We start from the raw sequence: 18363 nt of genomic DNA, 5'->3' as shown, positions 1-18363 counted from the left end.
GCAGAGGCAGAGGTAAAGACATGCCACATGGAAAGGCATGAGGAGATCTATGCTACACAACCTATGAAGAGAAAGAAGAGAAACCATTGTGTGTTTGTAGATGACATTGCATTGAAGGATAATGATTTTGAAGATGAACTATAGGGATACAATCATATGAATTACATTTTATTTTATAATGATACTATGAGTATCATTCAGTGTTTCACTAATTGCAATGACTTTGTTATAGGAAGGTTTATAGCTAGCCACGAGCTATAATCCCTACATAGAAAAAGCTCACAAAACTACCAAACATGCATAAAAATTTACTCACAGAATGCCAACCCCACACATTAGGTTCCTAAAGAAATGGTTGAAGGACACTAAAATGGAGGTGGAGAGTGCACAAAGGGATCAAGTCTGGCATGGCAACACCTCTTGACAATTAGAAGACAGGAAAGAATGGCCTTTTCAAAAAGTTTTGATATACAAAATGCATTGATCATTGAAAAAGGCAGCAATAAAGACAAGCTATGAAAGAATACTAAGGAAACTAGAGCAGTATTAGGGGGCTACAAGAGCTAGACAAATGGGCAAGATTCATATCGGCCAAAGAGCATCTCCTAGTAAGACGAAATAGCTGCATCTTGGAGGGCAATGTTCTACAAATTAGAACTTGAGCACAATGCAATACTGCAAGGGCCTGGTAAGGCTATTGATAATGGTCAGAGTCAGGCTTCCATTGCGCTACATTTGAGAATAGAGTGACCCTATTGCAGACTGCCTACTCAGAGGTTCTAGAGAAAATTGAAACAGTTTGGAAATAGTTGGTGGCTTTTAATTTTCTTATTGCTGAAAGTGACTGGAAGTGATGAATCTGAGGGACAATATCTGCACCCTCAGGTTAAGGTAGGAAACAATAAACAAGCAGCTTGCCAATGAGGGGTTTCAGACATTGATCCTTAGAGTATCATACTAAATTTTAAAATTTATCCTCTAAAGATGCAATAGGGTGAAAAGTGCATAATATGCAATGGTCACTCATAGGTTATTGCTACATCCGATGGCCCTTGTGTTTGCATCCTATGCACTTCTATTGCTTTGTGGTATTCATGAATGCAACATTGTTAACAAGATTGTGTGAATATCCACTGCCTAACACCTAGGTAGATCAATTGTGCCTACCTCATGAAACTATTGGGAAGGAGAAGGTAGAAGCTATCTAGGCAATGCATGGAGAGATTGCTAATGAGCCTTTACCCAAAAAGAAGGTAAAGTATGGGGAGCCAACAAAAAAGAAGGCAAAATATATGGAGCCATGTCTTGGATATCCACCCAATATGAAGAGAAAAAAGAATTAGCATGCCTAGTGAGGCTGTTTGCTCAGTCATTGGCTCTCTTGGCACGTGACTTGAGAAGTTCATTTCAATTATTATCTTGATGTTTGTTTGAATTTTTATGATGTATCAAAGTTCAATCATGATAATTAAAAAACAAGGGAGCTCATTTTAGGGCCTTTTAGGGTTTAGAAAAACAAGCTCTCAACCAATCAAAAGAGGACCAACATAACGTTGAAAAAATACCAAAAATCATGTAAAAATATGAAAGAAGTCATATTCAAAATCCTTTTCTTTTATTATGTCTGACATACATGATCTTTAAAAGATGATTTTTTGTGCAAAATTCGATGGTTCCGACATTGCCAATGCATCCGGAGCAGGCCAAAACCCCCAAATCGACCCTGGAGACACCGAAAACCGATGCCCGGAGGTCCAGAAAAGGGAAAAAATGCTCGGAATGGGGGATTTGCACAAAAATGCGATTTGGCCAGCTACTGGAAAATCACATTTTTGTGAAAATCCCCCATTCCGGGCATTTTTTCCCTTTTTCGAACCTCCAAGAAAATCGCATTTTTGTGCAGATCTCCCATTCCGAGCATTGGTTTTAAGTGTCTCCAGGGTTGATTTGGGAGTTTTGGCCTGCTCAGGACACACTGGCGATGTCAGAACCATCGAATTCTCTCCACAGAAAATCAAGGATCTTATATATGCATTTAATGTGAAGCTTGAGTACTAGACTGACATTTTTGCAATAAGTATCTATACTTTATGGCATTTCCCATATTTTGAGTGCATCAAAAATAAGTAGATAGTGAATTTCTTAGAGGGTCCCAAAATGAGTTCCCTTCTTTCCTAATGCCTATATGACAATCTAATTATAATTATAATTGAATTTCTCACTTGTATTTTGTGCTCATTTGGGTGGTGGGAAATTGCCTTCTAGCCTAGCCTTATTGGTTTGTTCCGATATGTGACTTGCAGGCTGTAGACTAGAGTCCCTTGTCTCTATACATAAATGTTTAACGTTACAAAACTATTTTATAGCATCACTTCCTATATTTGAAGACTACAATGCCCTTCAAAGGGAGTTTCTCCCTTCTCGTACCACAATGGAAAGAGTTCATTTAGTGCCCTTAACACCATATTAGAGAATTTGGGAAAATCCTGATAATTTGGGAACTTTTGAGGGGTTGTAATTATGTAACATTCAATGTTTTTCATTGATTTTTCCCATAGATTTGGTAGTCCATCCAAATCTCGCAAATGTGCATGGTTTGCATCAACATAAATAAAATGTCAAATGTTGAGGTTTCGACCAATGCATGGTATTTTTTGAGGGGTTATAATTACAATGCATTGAGTGCACTCCATTGACTTTCTCCCTGGATTTTGCCGTGTATATGAAACTCACAATTTGGAGTGTGCCTGTTTTGCATTAGCTGAGAAAAAAACATCATATGTTTGAGTTTAACGAAGCATTTTTTGCCTCTTCTCGAAAAAAGGTGGTGTTCAAAAACACCATTTTTAGTTTAGTTGGAGAAAAAGTAAGAATGCAACACTAGTCCTTGATATTTTGTCGAGTGTGCAGAACTTGCAACCACAAAGCAATGGTCTGCAAAAAAAAAGATAAAGAAAAAAGATCAATGTCATACCTTCCAAATATTTGTCAGTATTCAATTAAATTATTGTTGTGCAAGGAAAAAAAAGTCATGCTTTTCAAGTACCTTCACTCCATTGTGGAGTCAGCATCAGAGTCGGAATCTATTCTATGAGACAAATTGGATAAAGCTCGCTTGCGTGCAATGGTTGGTATCTTCACCTTGATGGGGAGGTTGCTGCTCTTTGAGGAAACCTTCTTTGAGAGGTTACATTTTGGAACCCATGACCATACAATAGCATCAACAGATTCCCAACGTGGAGGATCACCTTTATTGCACATCCAAACCTTGTTCCAACAATCTGCATATACCTCCTCAATTTGTGCATTGTGTCTTTTGCATATAGGTGCCCAATATTGTATGAAAACCTTCTTGAAATTTTTAGATTTATTATCCTTCTGTACATCAGTTTGAGCAATGCCTAGCCAAATTGGGTAAATTTTTTCTGCTGGTCGGACCAAAAGAAAGTGTCCTTTTTGTACATCAACCATTGGATCAAATGATTGTTTTGGCTTTTTCCTTTGAGGTCCACAGTAATGATCATTCAACTCTTCAATTCCTTGAAACTCATCGTTTTCATTATCAACTACTTGCACACAATCAATATGTTGCGTCTTTGGCCAAAATCTCTCGTACATGCCCTCTACACTATTGTTTGGTTTATCAAGCTCATCAATCATGCTCTTCCAGTACTTCACTACTGGCTTGTAAAACTTTGTGAAAGATGCTTCTGGGCCTTGCAAGTGTGCCCATTTTTCCCAAAAGCGTACATACTCCTTGATACCAACTATCACATCTAAGTGGTCCTTCACATACTTGAACATGGTTACATAAGGTGGCTCTCCACTTGGTAGCATTGGATGACCATCCGGATGTCTCTTCCACAACTCAATGCCACCTTCACTTGGTTGCCAATCTAATGATCGTGGATGCACTTTATATTGCATGATAGGAACTTCATTTCGCATAAAGAACCGAAATTGGAGAGGCTTTGAGTGTCCCACTAAAGAATCTTTCCCATCGCATAGGCATCCATCAACATAGCTCTTGAAATCAGGGACTTCCGTTACCAAAAATGGCATTGGAGAAGACTCCTCACATTGTCTAAAAGTATCCATGAGATGTGCAAATGTCAATGTTTGGCTAGTTCTTAACCTCTCTGAAAACCTGCTAAACATTGCATCAATATCCTCATGTGTATGCCCAACCATCAAGAATCCCAATTGAATTGACTTGAAAATCCCTCGAGCAACAAGTAATGATAGGTATGCAAACAAGTACCTATTCTTGTTTTCAGAACCACAATTATCCAACTGCAACAATAGGTGTTCGGGTAGTTTCTTATAAGGATTTTCTTGATGGGAACTTCCAAGTCCAAGGTCTTTGAATGTTCCACCCACTGCCCCAAGATGAAGTTGTTGCTTGCCATTAGAAACATAGTGAGAATCCAATGCTTCTCTTGAGGTTAGTGCATTTAGCAGAGCATTGTCAGACCTTGGCATCCCATCATGTACCAAATCTCCAAGTGCATGGTTATCAAATCTTTCAAGATTTCTCAAACACAAAGCCAATGAACCAATTGTGAAGTTAGGATCCGACGGCCACAAGGATAAAGAAAAATGACCATAACGTCCTTGACCATGTCCATGTGTGATCATGCCAGTCAAAGCCACTGGGAGCTGAAAGGATTTGTCTGTGTCCTTTGAACGATTGCGTAATCTAGGGATGGCTGTCTTCTTTTGGTCCATCTTATCATGGATAATGCACAAGTATGTCTGAGGATACATTTCAGAAAATCTGCGCCAAGTGTAGTACACATTTCTACAACTTTTTTGTTGTAACATGTGCTTTCTTCTATCTTCCATCAACTTATTACGTTCATTTTGGCATTTTGTCGCTGCAAGCTGAGCCTTGATTGCACTACATAAACCACACTTAGAGAATTCACTTGTTTTTGACAAAGTTACATGCTTGAATTCAGAGTTCCATATGCGGTTGAATGTGGAAGTTGACATCTCCTTACAACCCAAACTATGCTTTAATTGCATGTTAACTTCATAGAGAATATCAACCTGCTTGTATATATCCGGTATCACCAACTGTGTTTCCCTTGATCCATCCTGAAGTGTTCTACTTTTGTGTGGCATACGCTCAGAATTGTTATCCACAAAATCTTGGATTATGGTCCCAACCTCTCCGCACGATTCCTTTATTACCATGTATGCACCTTCGTATACCAATTTCAAATTGCTCCCTGTATCGATAAAATGTTGTTTTTGGAATACCATGCATTTCATACCATGCTCTACAACAAACTTGAATACCATTCAATGAAAAGACATATTTGAACTGCCCATTGTCATCTTTTCGACAAGCAACCCCAAGAGTGTCATATACATAATTGGTGCGAGCCTCCAAAATTTGGCCCCAATACTCTATGCGTAATTTGGATATCATTTGACGATCGGCAAATTGACAACAATTTTGTTTACAACAATCAATCATAGATACTTTTACGATTGCATCCCTTGTGAGTCTAGATGATGCTAATGGCATGCCATGTTTTTTAGCTTTTCTCTTTATCATGCAGTAACGCCTCTTTTTTGTGGATTTTTCCATTGGGTCCTCATCTTCCATGTGCTTTTTCCCAGAACCACTTGAAGAATTCATGGTGTCATCGATTCTTAATGAAGTTCCATCTAAAAAGGTTATTTGTGCAATGGGCCATTTGATTAAGTGGATGGTATCGATGCCTGATACATCATTGTGATACTTTTCAATTCCCACACCTAGATTACCTTCACCAAGCATCTCAAAATTTATAGGTTCAAATGGGTAGACATATAAAACAACACCCTCTGCAATGCTCTTGGTTTTCTGCTCATCCCATATTAAGACTTTCTTGTCCTTCCATGATTCTCGAATGGAAAACTCATCATATTCACATAGAGGTTCAACGTCAATGGTATCTAATGTTATATCATTCATTGGTACAATAGCTTCATTGACATTGTCCACACAACTCATTGATCGTGCTTTCCAACGAACAACACTACCCAAAGCCTCATAGACTAAGAATGCATCCATTGTAGGAAATGGAAGAAGTGCACTTTCATCCATACAAATATCGATCGCCACCGATACATTGTTTTCTCCCAAGGGCACACCTTGGCACATGTCATCATGTGATGTAGAGAATATTGTCCCAATGGCAACAATCTTTCCACTGACAAGCAAGTTGACTTTAACCCCCACTTTCAATGTGGCATCTGCATAGTACATAGCATTTGTTATAGTTCAATATTGATATCTAATGGTGTGACTTAGGATGAAAATACTTTACAAGATTTCATTGCAAGACCAAATCTTCCTAAACCTTGGTGCTTTGAATTTTAGGCAGCAAAATTTGGCTACATGGCCAAATCTTCACAGACCATGGTGCTTTGAAAGGGAGATAGCAAGATTTGTCCACACAACCAAATCTCCCGAGATGCTGGTGCTTTCAAGAAGCCATAAAGATTTATGCACACATCCAAATCTACTTAGACCTTGGTTCTATGAAAGAAGCCCACAAGATTTGGCCACATGGCCAAATCTCCTAAGACACTAGCGCTTTGAAAGAAGCAATAAGATTTGGCCACACGGCCAAATCTGCTCAAACCTTGGTGCTTTCAAAGAAGCTAGCAAGATTTGGATGCACAGCCAAATCCTTCGAGACCTCCGTGACTTCTTTCAAAGCACTGAGAAGATTTGGTTGTGGCGTTCTTTCAAACTTGGGGAGATTTGGTCGTGTGGCCAAATCTTGCAGGCTTCTTTCAAAGCACTAGGGTATGGAGAGTTTTGGCTGTGCAACCTCCTCTTGCATGCTTCTTTCAAATCACCAGGTTCTGGGAGATTTGGCCATGTGGCCAAATCTTTCAAAGCATTAGGGTTTGGGAAGATTTTGCCGCGCTGCCAAATGTTGCTAGCTTCTTTCAAATCACTAGGAAGATTTGGCCACATGGCCAAATCTTATTTGAAATCACTAGGAAGATTTGGCCACATGGACAAATCTTCAAACGTTAAATTTAAAAATTGAAGATCCAGATTTTAAAATTTAAAATTTAAGATTTGGCATCACAACCAAATCTCCTCAAATCCTGTTGCTTTCAAAAGATTTGGCCGCATGGCCAAATCTCCCTAGACCCTTGTGATTAGAAAAAAGCTAGCAAGATTTCGCCGCACAGTCAAATTTCCCTAAACCCTCGTGACTTATAAAAAGCTAGAAAGATTTCGCATCGTAGCCAAATCTCCCCAAACCTTAGTGCTTTGAAAAGATTTGGCTGAATAGCCAAATCTTCTTAAACTTGGTGCTTTGAAAAGATTTCGTTGCACAGCCAAATCTCCCCAAACCTGGTGCTTTGAAAAGATTTGGCTGCATGGCCAAATCTCCCCAAACCTGGTGCTTTGAAAAGATTTGGCTACATGGCCAAATCTCCATAGACCCTTATGATTACAAAGAAGCTAGCATGATTTGACCACACACAAATCTCCCCAAACCCTGGTGCTTTGAAAAGATTTGGCAGTATGGCCAAATCTCCATAGACCCTCATGATTAGAAAGAAGCTAGCATGATTTGACCACACACAAATCTCCCCAAACCCTGGTGCTTTGAAAAGATTTGGCAGTATGGCCAAATCTCCATAGACCCTCGTGATTAGAAAGAAGCTAGCAAGATTTGGCCACACGGCCAAATCTCCCTAAACCTGGTGCTTTGAAAAGATTTGGCCGCACGGCCAAATCTCCATAGACCCTTGTGATTAGAAAGAAGCTACCAAGATTTGACTGCAGCCAAATCTCCCCAAACCCTCGTGCTTTGAAAAGATTTAGCCGCACGGCCAAATCTCCATAGACCCTCGTGATTAGAAAGAAGTTAGCAAGATTTGGCCGCACGGCCAAATCTCCCTAAACCCAAGTGATTTAAAAGAAGCTAGAAAGATTTGACTGATTTGAAAGAAGCTAGCAAGATTTGGTTGCACAGCCAAATCTCTCCAGACCCTAGTGCTTTGAAAGAAGCCCACAAGATCTGGCCACAAGGCCAAATCTCCCCAAACTTTGGTGCTTTGAAAGAAGCCCATATGATTTGGCTACACATCTAAACCTCCCCTTCCAGTACTTTAAAAGAAGCCCATAAGATTTGGCCGCACGGCCAATTCTCCCTATTGTGGCCAAATCTCCCTAGAATCTAGTACTTTTTCAAATCTACTACTAGGTCTAGTGTCAATTCTAGATTCTATTTTAGATATGTTTATCGATAATGTGTTTTGTCTAACTTTAAAGATTATAAAGATGATACTTTGTATATTGCTTGGGTCTTTTACAGGAAAGACACAAATGTGAAGAAGGTTGAGAAAGTTGTAAGTGGATTTGCAGAGAAAAGCATACCTTGGTACTTTGACATATATAGTATTGAGGGAGCACAGTTGACACGAGTTCACTTATTTGTTTTGTTACCTAATAAAAGTGCATACACTTGTGTTGGATCGGTACATCAAATCACTGAAGATGTGGTTGGAAAAGAGGGAGATATTGGATTGTTGATCATTATAAATCAAAATAAGAAGTTTCTCTTGGATCCCTGTGATTATGAAGCATCTCGTATGAAGTCTGATGTAGATGACAACATGCACTCAAGAGGCTGGATAAGTGTTGAATCAATTGATGGAAATGAAATTCACACAGTGACAACAATCATTCAATCATATCACAAAGTTTCAGCAACATTAAAGAAGCGTAAGAGTGGGGAAGATAGTGGGGAAGGAACAAAGAAAGGTAAATCGACTATGGTTCAAGCACCAGGTGGTAGCGGAGAAGGAGCAAAGAAAGGAAAGCTAACTATAGTTGATCTACCACAAGAAGGAACACCTCCAGAGGGTATGCTAGCAGTTGTGGAAAGAAGCAGTGGTAGTGAATTGGAGCCAAGTGGAAAGGTCATAGGAAAAAAAGGGCAAAAGAAACCATCAGGCTTGGTGGAATATGAAAAATACTACCCATTCGGGTTGCATGCAACATTTTCAATTCCAGTTGCAAGATGTCAAAAAGCTCCTCCAAGCTATGTATATAGAGGGTTGAACAAAGAGCATGTGGAGAAGCTTGCTGCAGACTTTGGTTATAACTCTAGGCCTCCTGCTACTGTAGCGGATTTAATGCCTTTCAATCCTGAAACAAAGCAGCCCCTAGAAAGGGTAGATAAAAAGGATTTAACCAAGTGCCACTACTGGATACTATCTGGACAACATTCAATATATGCTGCTAAAATATTCACATCTAATGATGATAACAGCACGGCCCAAAGAAAGAACTACTACCGCACCCGCCAGGCGAGAATTGTAGTGAATTATCCCGCACGCTTTTGTGTGGAGATATCAAAGATGGCAAACCTGGAGTCTCAAAATATCTTGAGACAATCTCCATACATTGATATACTTAAGCAGGTGAGGGGACAATGGATTCTCTTTAACAGACCCAAGAAAGCACAACAAGGGCTTGCAAAAGGACATCCAGATCGTGAGAATTGGGATGTAAGTACAGATTTTAATTATGAATCATTTTTTACAAGTTGGTTTTCTTAATGATTGCATTCTAATGGATTCATATATTTTGCAGGCTTTCATTGACACTGGCAAGGTAACATTGGGCAATAGCTTTGCCACGAAGGATGTACATATGATAATCACAAGCGATGCCATTTATGATGGTTGGATCTCCATCCTTGAGGATTACATTGCAGGCAACAAATATTCACAAGATGGAAAATGCCGTAGGCAACCCACAGTCTCAATGTTTAGATGCTTGCGTGGATTGAGTGATGATCAAATTGGTCAAATTCAAAATGACATTAAGGAAGGTAGAGTAGTCATAGCTAAAACAAAGACTGATGCCATGATTCTTGATATTGAAGGACGAGCTATGCAAATCAAGAGAGATGCTGCACTACAAGAAGAACTTTATATGTTTATATCGACAGAACGGCCTTCTTTAATGTTAAAAAATTGGGATGAGTGCAGATCACATTTTAAAATTACTCCAGAATTGTATCATCGGATTCGTGGTTGCTCTGACTCATGGTTAAAAGTGAAGCTTCAACAGGGCAAGGAAACTCCACCATTGCCTGATGCTGCAAAGGGGTATCTGAGGTGGATTATGGGACAAAGTGAAGGTGCAAGTCATGGACCGAATTCCACCCGGCCTTGGAGGTTCTACACAGTCGGTTCAAACATGGAGGGAATGGAATTTATACATAATGTGTACCAAGAGCCAATGGCAATAGGGGTTGCCTTTTTGGATGTAATGTATGGACCAAGCAGAAGTAGAAATTGGAATGAGGATCGCTTTGAGTGTTTGTTGAAAAGCTTGATGACAATCGCTTCTCCCCCAGTACAATTCCTTCTTGTGGTGTTCTTGACCATGGATCATGTATCATGTTTGAAGAATGCATTAAATAAGGCATGCGGACAATACAAAATACACTTCGGTTGCCTTAATTTTGAAACTACAGATATATTTGTCACTGGATCTATGGATGGCTTAATTGCCTGTGTACTGGTAAGCAAGGAAAAGCATTTCAACGATATTGAGCGCTATACCAATGCACAATGTAAGCCATCAATATATGTTGCAGATGAAAAATATGAAAAATCAAGTGGTGCAGAAGAATCAGGTGATGAGGATGATGATGACGAGGAGGATGATGATGAATTTGACATTGAATTATCCTTGAAAAGAAAACATTCAAGTATCATGAAAGACATGATCATGGGTTTCTGTCGAGAAGATGAGTATGTATTGGACTTGTTCTCTGAGGGGCTTGCTGCAATAGAGTCTCTTTCTTGTAAGAGGCGTGTTGTTCCAGTTGTTGAGACTTATGAGGAGTTGGCAAAGGTTGAAAGTATATGTTGCACGTATGCTTACAGTAATCATGAAATTCGACAATGGGCTGGCTTGCAAGAACCAATATTGGCAATAGAGGGGGTATCAAAAGAAGATGATACAATTGAAGGTGGAGGGGATAAAGAAATTGATACCATACCAGGACAAAAAGAGCTTCAACCCTTCAATGAAGAGCAGCGTGAGCATTTACAAAAACACGCTTCAAAGTTTTGGGAAACAGAAGAGGAAGCAACAGGTCCTTGAAATTGTCCTTTTATATGGTGTTCGTGTTTTCCATATGTTATCTTGCTATATTCTCCATATGATGTATTAATTTTGTTCCAAAGATCTTTTAATATTACTTGGAAATTCATTCTATCTCATTGCCATAATTCAAACATTCATATGTATTCTTGAATATGTTTAATTTTCTATATTTCATGAAAAGATGTGTTTGCATGTTGTAATACCTTTAGAGTGTGATACACATCCAAATTTATTTATGAGTTCATAAATGTTAAAAAGTGTGTTGAGTCTTGATCGTGATGAATGAATTAGTGTAAATTATTGTTTCTATCCTTATTCACTTCATATGAATGCTCAAATATGTTTTGGCCGCTTGGCCAAATCTTTTCTTAGTGGGAACACTCGGGCAATGCTAGATAATGTTGGACTCCACTCTATCTATTATGCAAAGGTTTTTGGCATTGTAAGGATATGTAGTTTTGGGGATTAAAATAACTTGAAAGGGTATAGATTCAACAACTTTAGGGGGTATACTAAGCATATGAACATGAATGCTTTCTTTTTTTTAGTATTCCAATTTTGTTTTAAAAAAGAAAAACATGAATGCTTTCACACAAACAAATTGCATTGAGAGCACACAACCTAAAGTTTGACAATTTGGTTTTCCATCTCAATATTCAGTTTGTTTCTACTTATGAATTTCATTTCCTTGTTTATCAACAGATATTGGCCATCTCAATTTCACATCGCTAGAAGCATTGCCTGTACATGTGACACCTGATCCAATGATTCATTATGTGCCTAATATGAACATTAGCATGCAAGTTCCAAGCTCAACATGGTTGATTGAAAATGTTGAGGATGCAATGTCTGCAGTTAATGTTCCATTGACAAATGTGAATGCAAGCTTAGAAGGTAAAGGAGAAGATGCAATGTCATTGTATGAAGCCAAGGTGCAGGAAGAAATCTTAGAAGGTAAAGGAGAAGACATAATGTCACCCTCAGAAATAATGTCAAAAGAGGTGATAACAAAAATAAGACTAGCGGTGATAATAGATTTGAAAGGGTTATTGCTCGAGCGTTGTTTTTCGAAGTCAAATAAACATATGAGCTTGCACAATGGGAAGCATTGGCTTGTTCTCCGTCCTGGGTGTTTGGAGTTTCTACAATGGTTGCTCGATCACTACCATGTTGGCATTTGGTCCACTGCAGGAGAAAAGGGCATGGTGCAACACATGCTGGACACTTTGGAGCATCATGTTAACAGAAAGTTACATTTCTTCATGGTTTGGGGTGCGATGGCATGCCACAAGCATATAAAGAGTAGAATCATTCGACCAGATAGGATGAATGTGGAAGCGGAGTTTAAACCATTGATGAGAGTGTGGTGTTGTTTTAAAGAGGAATGCAAACCAGCAAGAACAGTGTTCATTGATGTTTCGCCTTACACGGGTTGTGTTAATCCAGCAGAAAATTGCATTTTCCCTACAAAATTTGATATAGATTGTGGTGATTCTATTTTGCTTCATGAGTTATTACCGTACCTACAGATGCTAGATGATGCAGTAGATGTGCGCAGTGCCATCTCTTCTAACAGATTTGGTCAAGCTCCGATTGTCGAAGGGCATGATATGTTCTATTATTTTCAACCAGTGATCCTTGAATTCAAAGAAAAAAACAAAGAAGTTCTCGAAAGGATGAATGTCGAATCTCATATGTCTACTCGTAGTTCAAAAAAAGACACAGAGAAAGGTATTACTTCACCTATAACCAAAACTAGAGTGAGAGGGACTTGTCCTACTACAAGAAGTATGGTGCATGCTCAACATGTTACATTGAATGAAGAGGAAGAATGCATGCTAAGAAAAATTGCCAAAATGGGGCCATTGAAAGATAGTGAGGCAAAACGCTTTGCTATGGTTCTTGGATGCAAGGAAAGGGGAATCACTGCCGATGTTGCAAGGGCATTCTTAGCCAACTTGATTCAATTTTATTGCATAGACAACCATTAGGGAATGTGAGTGATCTTGTTAATTAGAGTTGTAGACACAAATGCTCAACTAAAACATTTGTACCTACATTCTGATTTATATTTGGACACTATTTGGTTAGATTCAACTAGCAAAACATTATGTTTCAATTTGTTTTGTGAAAGAATTAATAGACATTGAGTCAGTACCTTGTCCAAAAAATGCTATGTGCTTTGTGATGTGAGTTTGTATTCCTCCACTAAAAGAATGATTCTTTGATTTTAAACATATGATAGGTGTTGCAGATTGTCCTGAAAAGTTGAAGAGCTATCTTATTACAAATTTTGATCCTGCATCCAATGGCTTATGGAAACATAAATTGCCCATACCCATTGAGCACGTGTTCGAAATGGATGGCATCCATTATGAAGTAAAGAAATCAACAATACCTGGGGCAGGATATGGTCTTTTTGTACATACGAGCATCAAGAAAAAACAAGATTTGATGGTATATAATGGTCCAAAGTATGATTATGATACTTGGAGATCTCTCCTCAAGTTTTTCCCAAGGATGAAGACTTATGGAATGTTTGAAGATCCATTCATTGAGCCATTGACAGATGTGAAATGTATTGTGGGAGATGTATTGTATGGAAACATTGCTGGATATATAAATAGCTCAATGTATTATAAAGAAAGAACAAATGTTATATTTGTATACATCCCTAAACTACCACCTTGGGCTCAAAAGTCACAAGAAAATTTGAGTGCCCATGGCTACATTACTGTGCAAACCATAAAGGATATCTCCTTCGGAGATGAGCTACTTTGTGAGTATGAATACTAGTATGGAATTGTTAATGATTATGTTAAACGATGTGGTGCAAAATTGGCTATGTCAATGGTTTTGATTATAGCTCTATTGTGATGGAGAGTTTCATGAGCTCTATTGTGATGGAACGGTGTTTTTGAACACCACATTTATATGATGGATGTCAAAGCTCTACCATAATCCTATTGCATATGTCAATACTGCAATTTATCAACATAGAAACATATGCATTTGACATTAATTTGATACATCTTATATACCAAATAAAAATTAACAGTTGTTGCAAGTTTAATTTTGTTTTTGAAGACCACAGTTATATGATGGATGTCAAAGATCTATAACAATCCTATTGCATATATCAATACTGCAATTTAATTTACTCCAATGAATCTTCCTAACGCAACATCTATAAATTGGCTTTTGTTTGTGGTTTTGATGCATACAAAACAACAAACATCTTTCTTTCACTAGCAAATCAACAAATTTTTTGGCCATGGAGCCATGTTCACATCTATTAAGGCCTTTTGCCATAGCAACATACAGAAGATTTTTGCTTGGGTTTCTAGGAATTGGGAAAGTATTGTGCATGGTCCTCAATGGAGCTAATGTTTCAATAAAAAACATCAAATTTTACTTTTGAAGTGACTATATTTTATTTCGTGGGAATTAGGATTTTCCCAAATTCTCTAATATAGTGTTCCTTAAAAAATGATCGAATGCATAATACGTAGAAGGTGTTGACCGTTCAAAATCAAATTCTAAACTACCCTTCAAATTTGAGGCTTGATAAAACTCGCTCAAAGGTAGAGCCTTCATGATGGATTTGATCTTCTTCCTTATAGCCTAAGACATTGAATTATGATGGCACTTAGCCTAGGACATCGAATTGTGATGGCACTTTCACCCAAGAGCATGGGGCAACTTCCATGGACATTTAATAGCTAACTAGATTAGATGTCAATGCCCGCAAGACACCCCTGATGTGCTCATGAGTGTCTACATCTATTTTGAAGAGCCTTTTGCCATCCTTTCTTGCAAGCACAACTCGCAAATTTGAAAATTAATAGCTCTTGACTCGATTAAAGTAGACAAATGTCTATGGATTCTTATCTAAGAGTCTGTATCTGTGCTCTTTCTTAGATGTCTTCTCATACCATCCTACTTCTCATATATTGGTCCCCAATAATTCTTAAATGCTTCCTTCAACTTAAGTTTGGGTTTTGTACAGTGTAACACAAAATGAGGACATCTTCGTCATTCTCCTCAATGTTAAGAACAACTGCAAAGTTATCCCCCTCTAGGCTACTCTTAATATGATTATATAAATCAAGTACACCTACAAAGACAATCAATTTCTCATGAAATATTAAGATGAATCAGCTATGACACCAAAGACAATCAATGCTCTTAAGATAAACAATAAAAATCCCAAAGAAAGGCAAACCACAAATATTGTAAGGGGTCTTTAATATGGACACTTGCAATCTTTGTTATCTACTACGATGTTAATAAAAGTGCTTTCAAAGTGGACTCAAAAAACAAGCAACATTTAGACCATCCATGGATTCACTCTAAAATAAACAATTAATGGATCTACAACTCTCATAAAAGACAAATCCCATCCCTTTTTTTTTAAAAGCTCACCCACCCATGATCAAATAATGGACACTCTGTCTAAGACCAATATTGAATGTAATGGGATTTGAATATAGGCAACAAGCTTGAATAGAGAGACGCACTACCGTTTGAGCTACCGTTGCTCCTTCCCCCTTTATTTTAACTGGACTTCCAAAAAGATACAAACCATAGCACACATTGCAACACATAAAGAAAAGGTCAAAGGAGAACTTCATGAATTAGTACTAATAAGTCCCATTCACAACATAACTTATTGTTCGGTAGATTCCCTAAACGAGTGTGGCACTAGGGTCTACCATTTTAAGGACCCTCAGTTCATTAGAGCAAGTGTGATTAGCGGGCAAAGAGAGGTCGTGTATGAAAGTACGATCAGATGCAAGCTTGTGCATGGCAAATGTTGGGAGTGCCATACACACATCTATGCTACCGATGCCCTCACTTCCAGGGTAAAGCACAATTTTTTCAGACTCCTCCACGACGACAGATCGAACAGCAAGGGGTGCACCCCAACCAAAGTCGGTGCGATAGACTGGGAATTTGGGTGAGCTAGAGACACGCATGAGTGCATCATTTAGGATTATTCGATCCAAGAGCGCAATGGGCCCATGAAGCTCTAACCAGTGTAAGAGTCTCTCCATGGACAAGTTGGTGCGCGAGGCAAGGGACATATGCATGCGAGAAGCTGTGGCAGAGAGGTCCTCATCTTGGAGCTCCCCTGCAGTGGCAGTTGCGATCCCCCAGTGGAGCAAGTTGCCAAAATAGGCATTTGGGAGAGGTGGAGCCATCTTGCTTCTCATGTTTAACACGTTGAGAAAGCCCAATCTCGTGTCTCTAGCATGACCCCTCGCTTTGGTAGAGCACTTCCATATGTGGGCAACCAGCACCTCATAGGAGCTGAACCCACCGCCAGCCCTCTCCTTCAACGTGCGCATCATCTCTTTGCTGAACGAGAATACCCTCTGCGTCTTCTTCTCCTTCATCTGCTCTTTGCTCTCCGCCTCAACCTTTTCCAAGTCTATTGCTGCCTTTTCCTCGCATAAATTGTCCACCTTCAAAAGCGTGCGCGTGTGCACAGGCCTCATAGAGATCGGCTCTCCCCTCCCGCACTCCGCCCACGCCGTCATGAAGTGCCACAGCGAGTGCCCATCTGCCACGACGTGGCTGTGAGCCACTCCCAGCGCAATTGCGCCACATTTGAACCTCGAGACCTGCACACGAAAAACAGAGACTGAGGCACCACGTCTGCTCTACTCTCGGTACAGATCTAAACATCCAGCAAGCTTTCCTCTCACCTGAATCGATAACAAAGGCCGGTCCATCGCATGAGACTTTTCTGCGTCCGCCACCCATGGAGTAAGGCTCTCGAAGAACGGCTTCATTTCAAAGTTGTCCTTCTCCCAATCGCTGAAGCACACCCCATCCACAGAAGCCTCCACAAACTCAGCCCCGAGGTCATTGCAGACAACTTCAACTCTTCCGCCTTCTCCTTCACCCAGCCGTCCTGCGAGAGGGTAGAAATCAACCAGGACCGTCGAAAGGCTTCGTTTGAGGTTCTGGGTAACGGAAGAGTAGTCGTCTAGGCTGATTCGAAAAAAAAGAACTCTGCGGTTGTAGGGAAGGGGAAGGCACAGCAGATCTGCAGCTGAGAGGAAGAGAGATTTCTGTGGGGAAGGAGAGGCGGGAGTGACCAACGAGTGCTGAAGAACGGAGAGCGAAGGTTCTTCCATTGGAATTTGGCAGAGAAGAGGACTACCATGAAAAAAGAAGCGCCTACAAAAAACCATTCAAGATACATCCCTCAAGGCAAAGGAGTGAAAAAATGCTTCCAAATGATGCAAAAGGACAATGTTATGTAAGATTATTTGGTTTAGGGATGGGCAGTGTATGTGTAAAGAGGTGCCCGCCCAAAGCCAAAACTCAAGCTTCCTATTGGTCCAAAAGGGTGCCCAGCCTTGGGCACCCTTCACTGTGTAAACACCCCTTCACTGTGTAAACACCCTAACTATTAAAGGATTGTTTTTGTAAATTTTATAATAACTACTAGCGAATAAATTTAAAGGCCAAAGCCACAAATTGGTGATTACCACGTGGGTCATGATATTAAGTTCTACAACATTTATGACCCACTAATAATTAAATAGTAGATGAGATCATATCCTCTAGGGGGACATAACAATTGCATTCATGATATTAAGTTCTACAACATTTATGACCCGCTAATAATTAAATAGTAGATGAGATCATATCCTCTAGGGGGACATAACAAATCCATTTTTGTAAGTTAGAGAAACCTACTTACGCCATCATGTAAACAAGGTGAAAATGTCACTAGGCATTGCCAAACTAGCTCTTAGATTATGACAACCCTTAAAGCCCCTCTCCTTCTGAAGGCCCTTGTATAATTCCCATAATTAGCCTATGGGTTTACCATTTGCCATCCTTTGGTATGCCAAAAAGGTTGTTACATCCTTAACTAGGTCTTGGAAACCACAATAATGGTGTATTTGTTTATTTCAAGGGATTTGGGACAAAGGTCCTTAAAAAGCTACATAAAAATGTATTCTCAAGCTACTAGTGCTAGCAAGAATTTAAAAAAACTTACTAGAAACAAGATTTGATCAAGCATATAACATGTCAATGGATAGCAATGAACCATCACCATCATAACTTGGTCCCTATCGTGTGCCACCTACGTCTAGATGTAGAAAGAACAATCATTCAATGCAAAGATACCTAGAGGTAGATTAAAGAGGTTTCACATCTTTCAAAGTAGCATTTCAAACCTACTC

General features: G+C 39.3%; 1 protein-coding gene across 1 annotated transcript; it reads right to left on the bottom strand.

Annotated features, from left to right (window-relative positions):
• Window positions 1-15767: 15767 nt before the first annotated feature.
• LOC147900886 (hydroxycinnamoyltransferase-like) lies at window positions 15768-17319 on the bottom strand. Its single transcript, XM_087376127.1, has 2 exons — window positions 16867-17319; window positions 15768-16782 (listed from the first exon to the last, which is right to left on the bottom strand). Exons 1-2 carry the CDS (start codon window positions 17299-17301, stop codon window positions 15844-15846), a joined length of 1374 nt encoding a protein of 457 aa, XP_087232253.1. The 5' UTR covers window positions 17302-17319; the 3' UTR covers window positions 15768-15843.
• Window positions 17320-18363: the final 1044 nt, after the last annotated feature.

Source organism: Dipteris shenzhenensis, chromosome 6 (assembly GCF_047967505.1).
Source record: "Dipteris shenzhenensis isolate YYH24624 ecotype China chromosome 6, Dip_SZ_1.0, whole genome shotgun sequence".
NCBI lineage: Eukaryota > Viridiplantae > Streptophyta > Polypodiopsida > Gleicheniales > Dipteridaceae > Dipteris > Dipteris shenzhenensis.
This window is presented reverse-complemented; position numbering and strand designations above follow the sequence as displayed.

Coding starts and splice junctions, on each gene's coding strand:
- LOC147900886 (XM_087376127.1), bottom strand. CDS start 17,301: ATGGAAGAACCTTCGCTCTCCGTTCTTCAGCACTCGTTGGTCACTCCC. Junction 16,783..16,866: donor GGCCTTTGTTATCGATTCAG/GTGAGAGGAAAG, acceptor TTTCGTGTGCAG/GTCTCGAGGTTCAAATGTGG.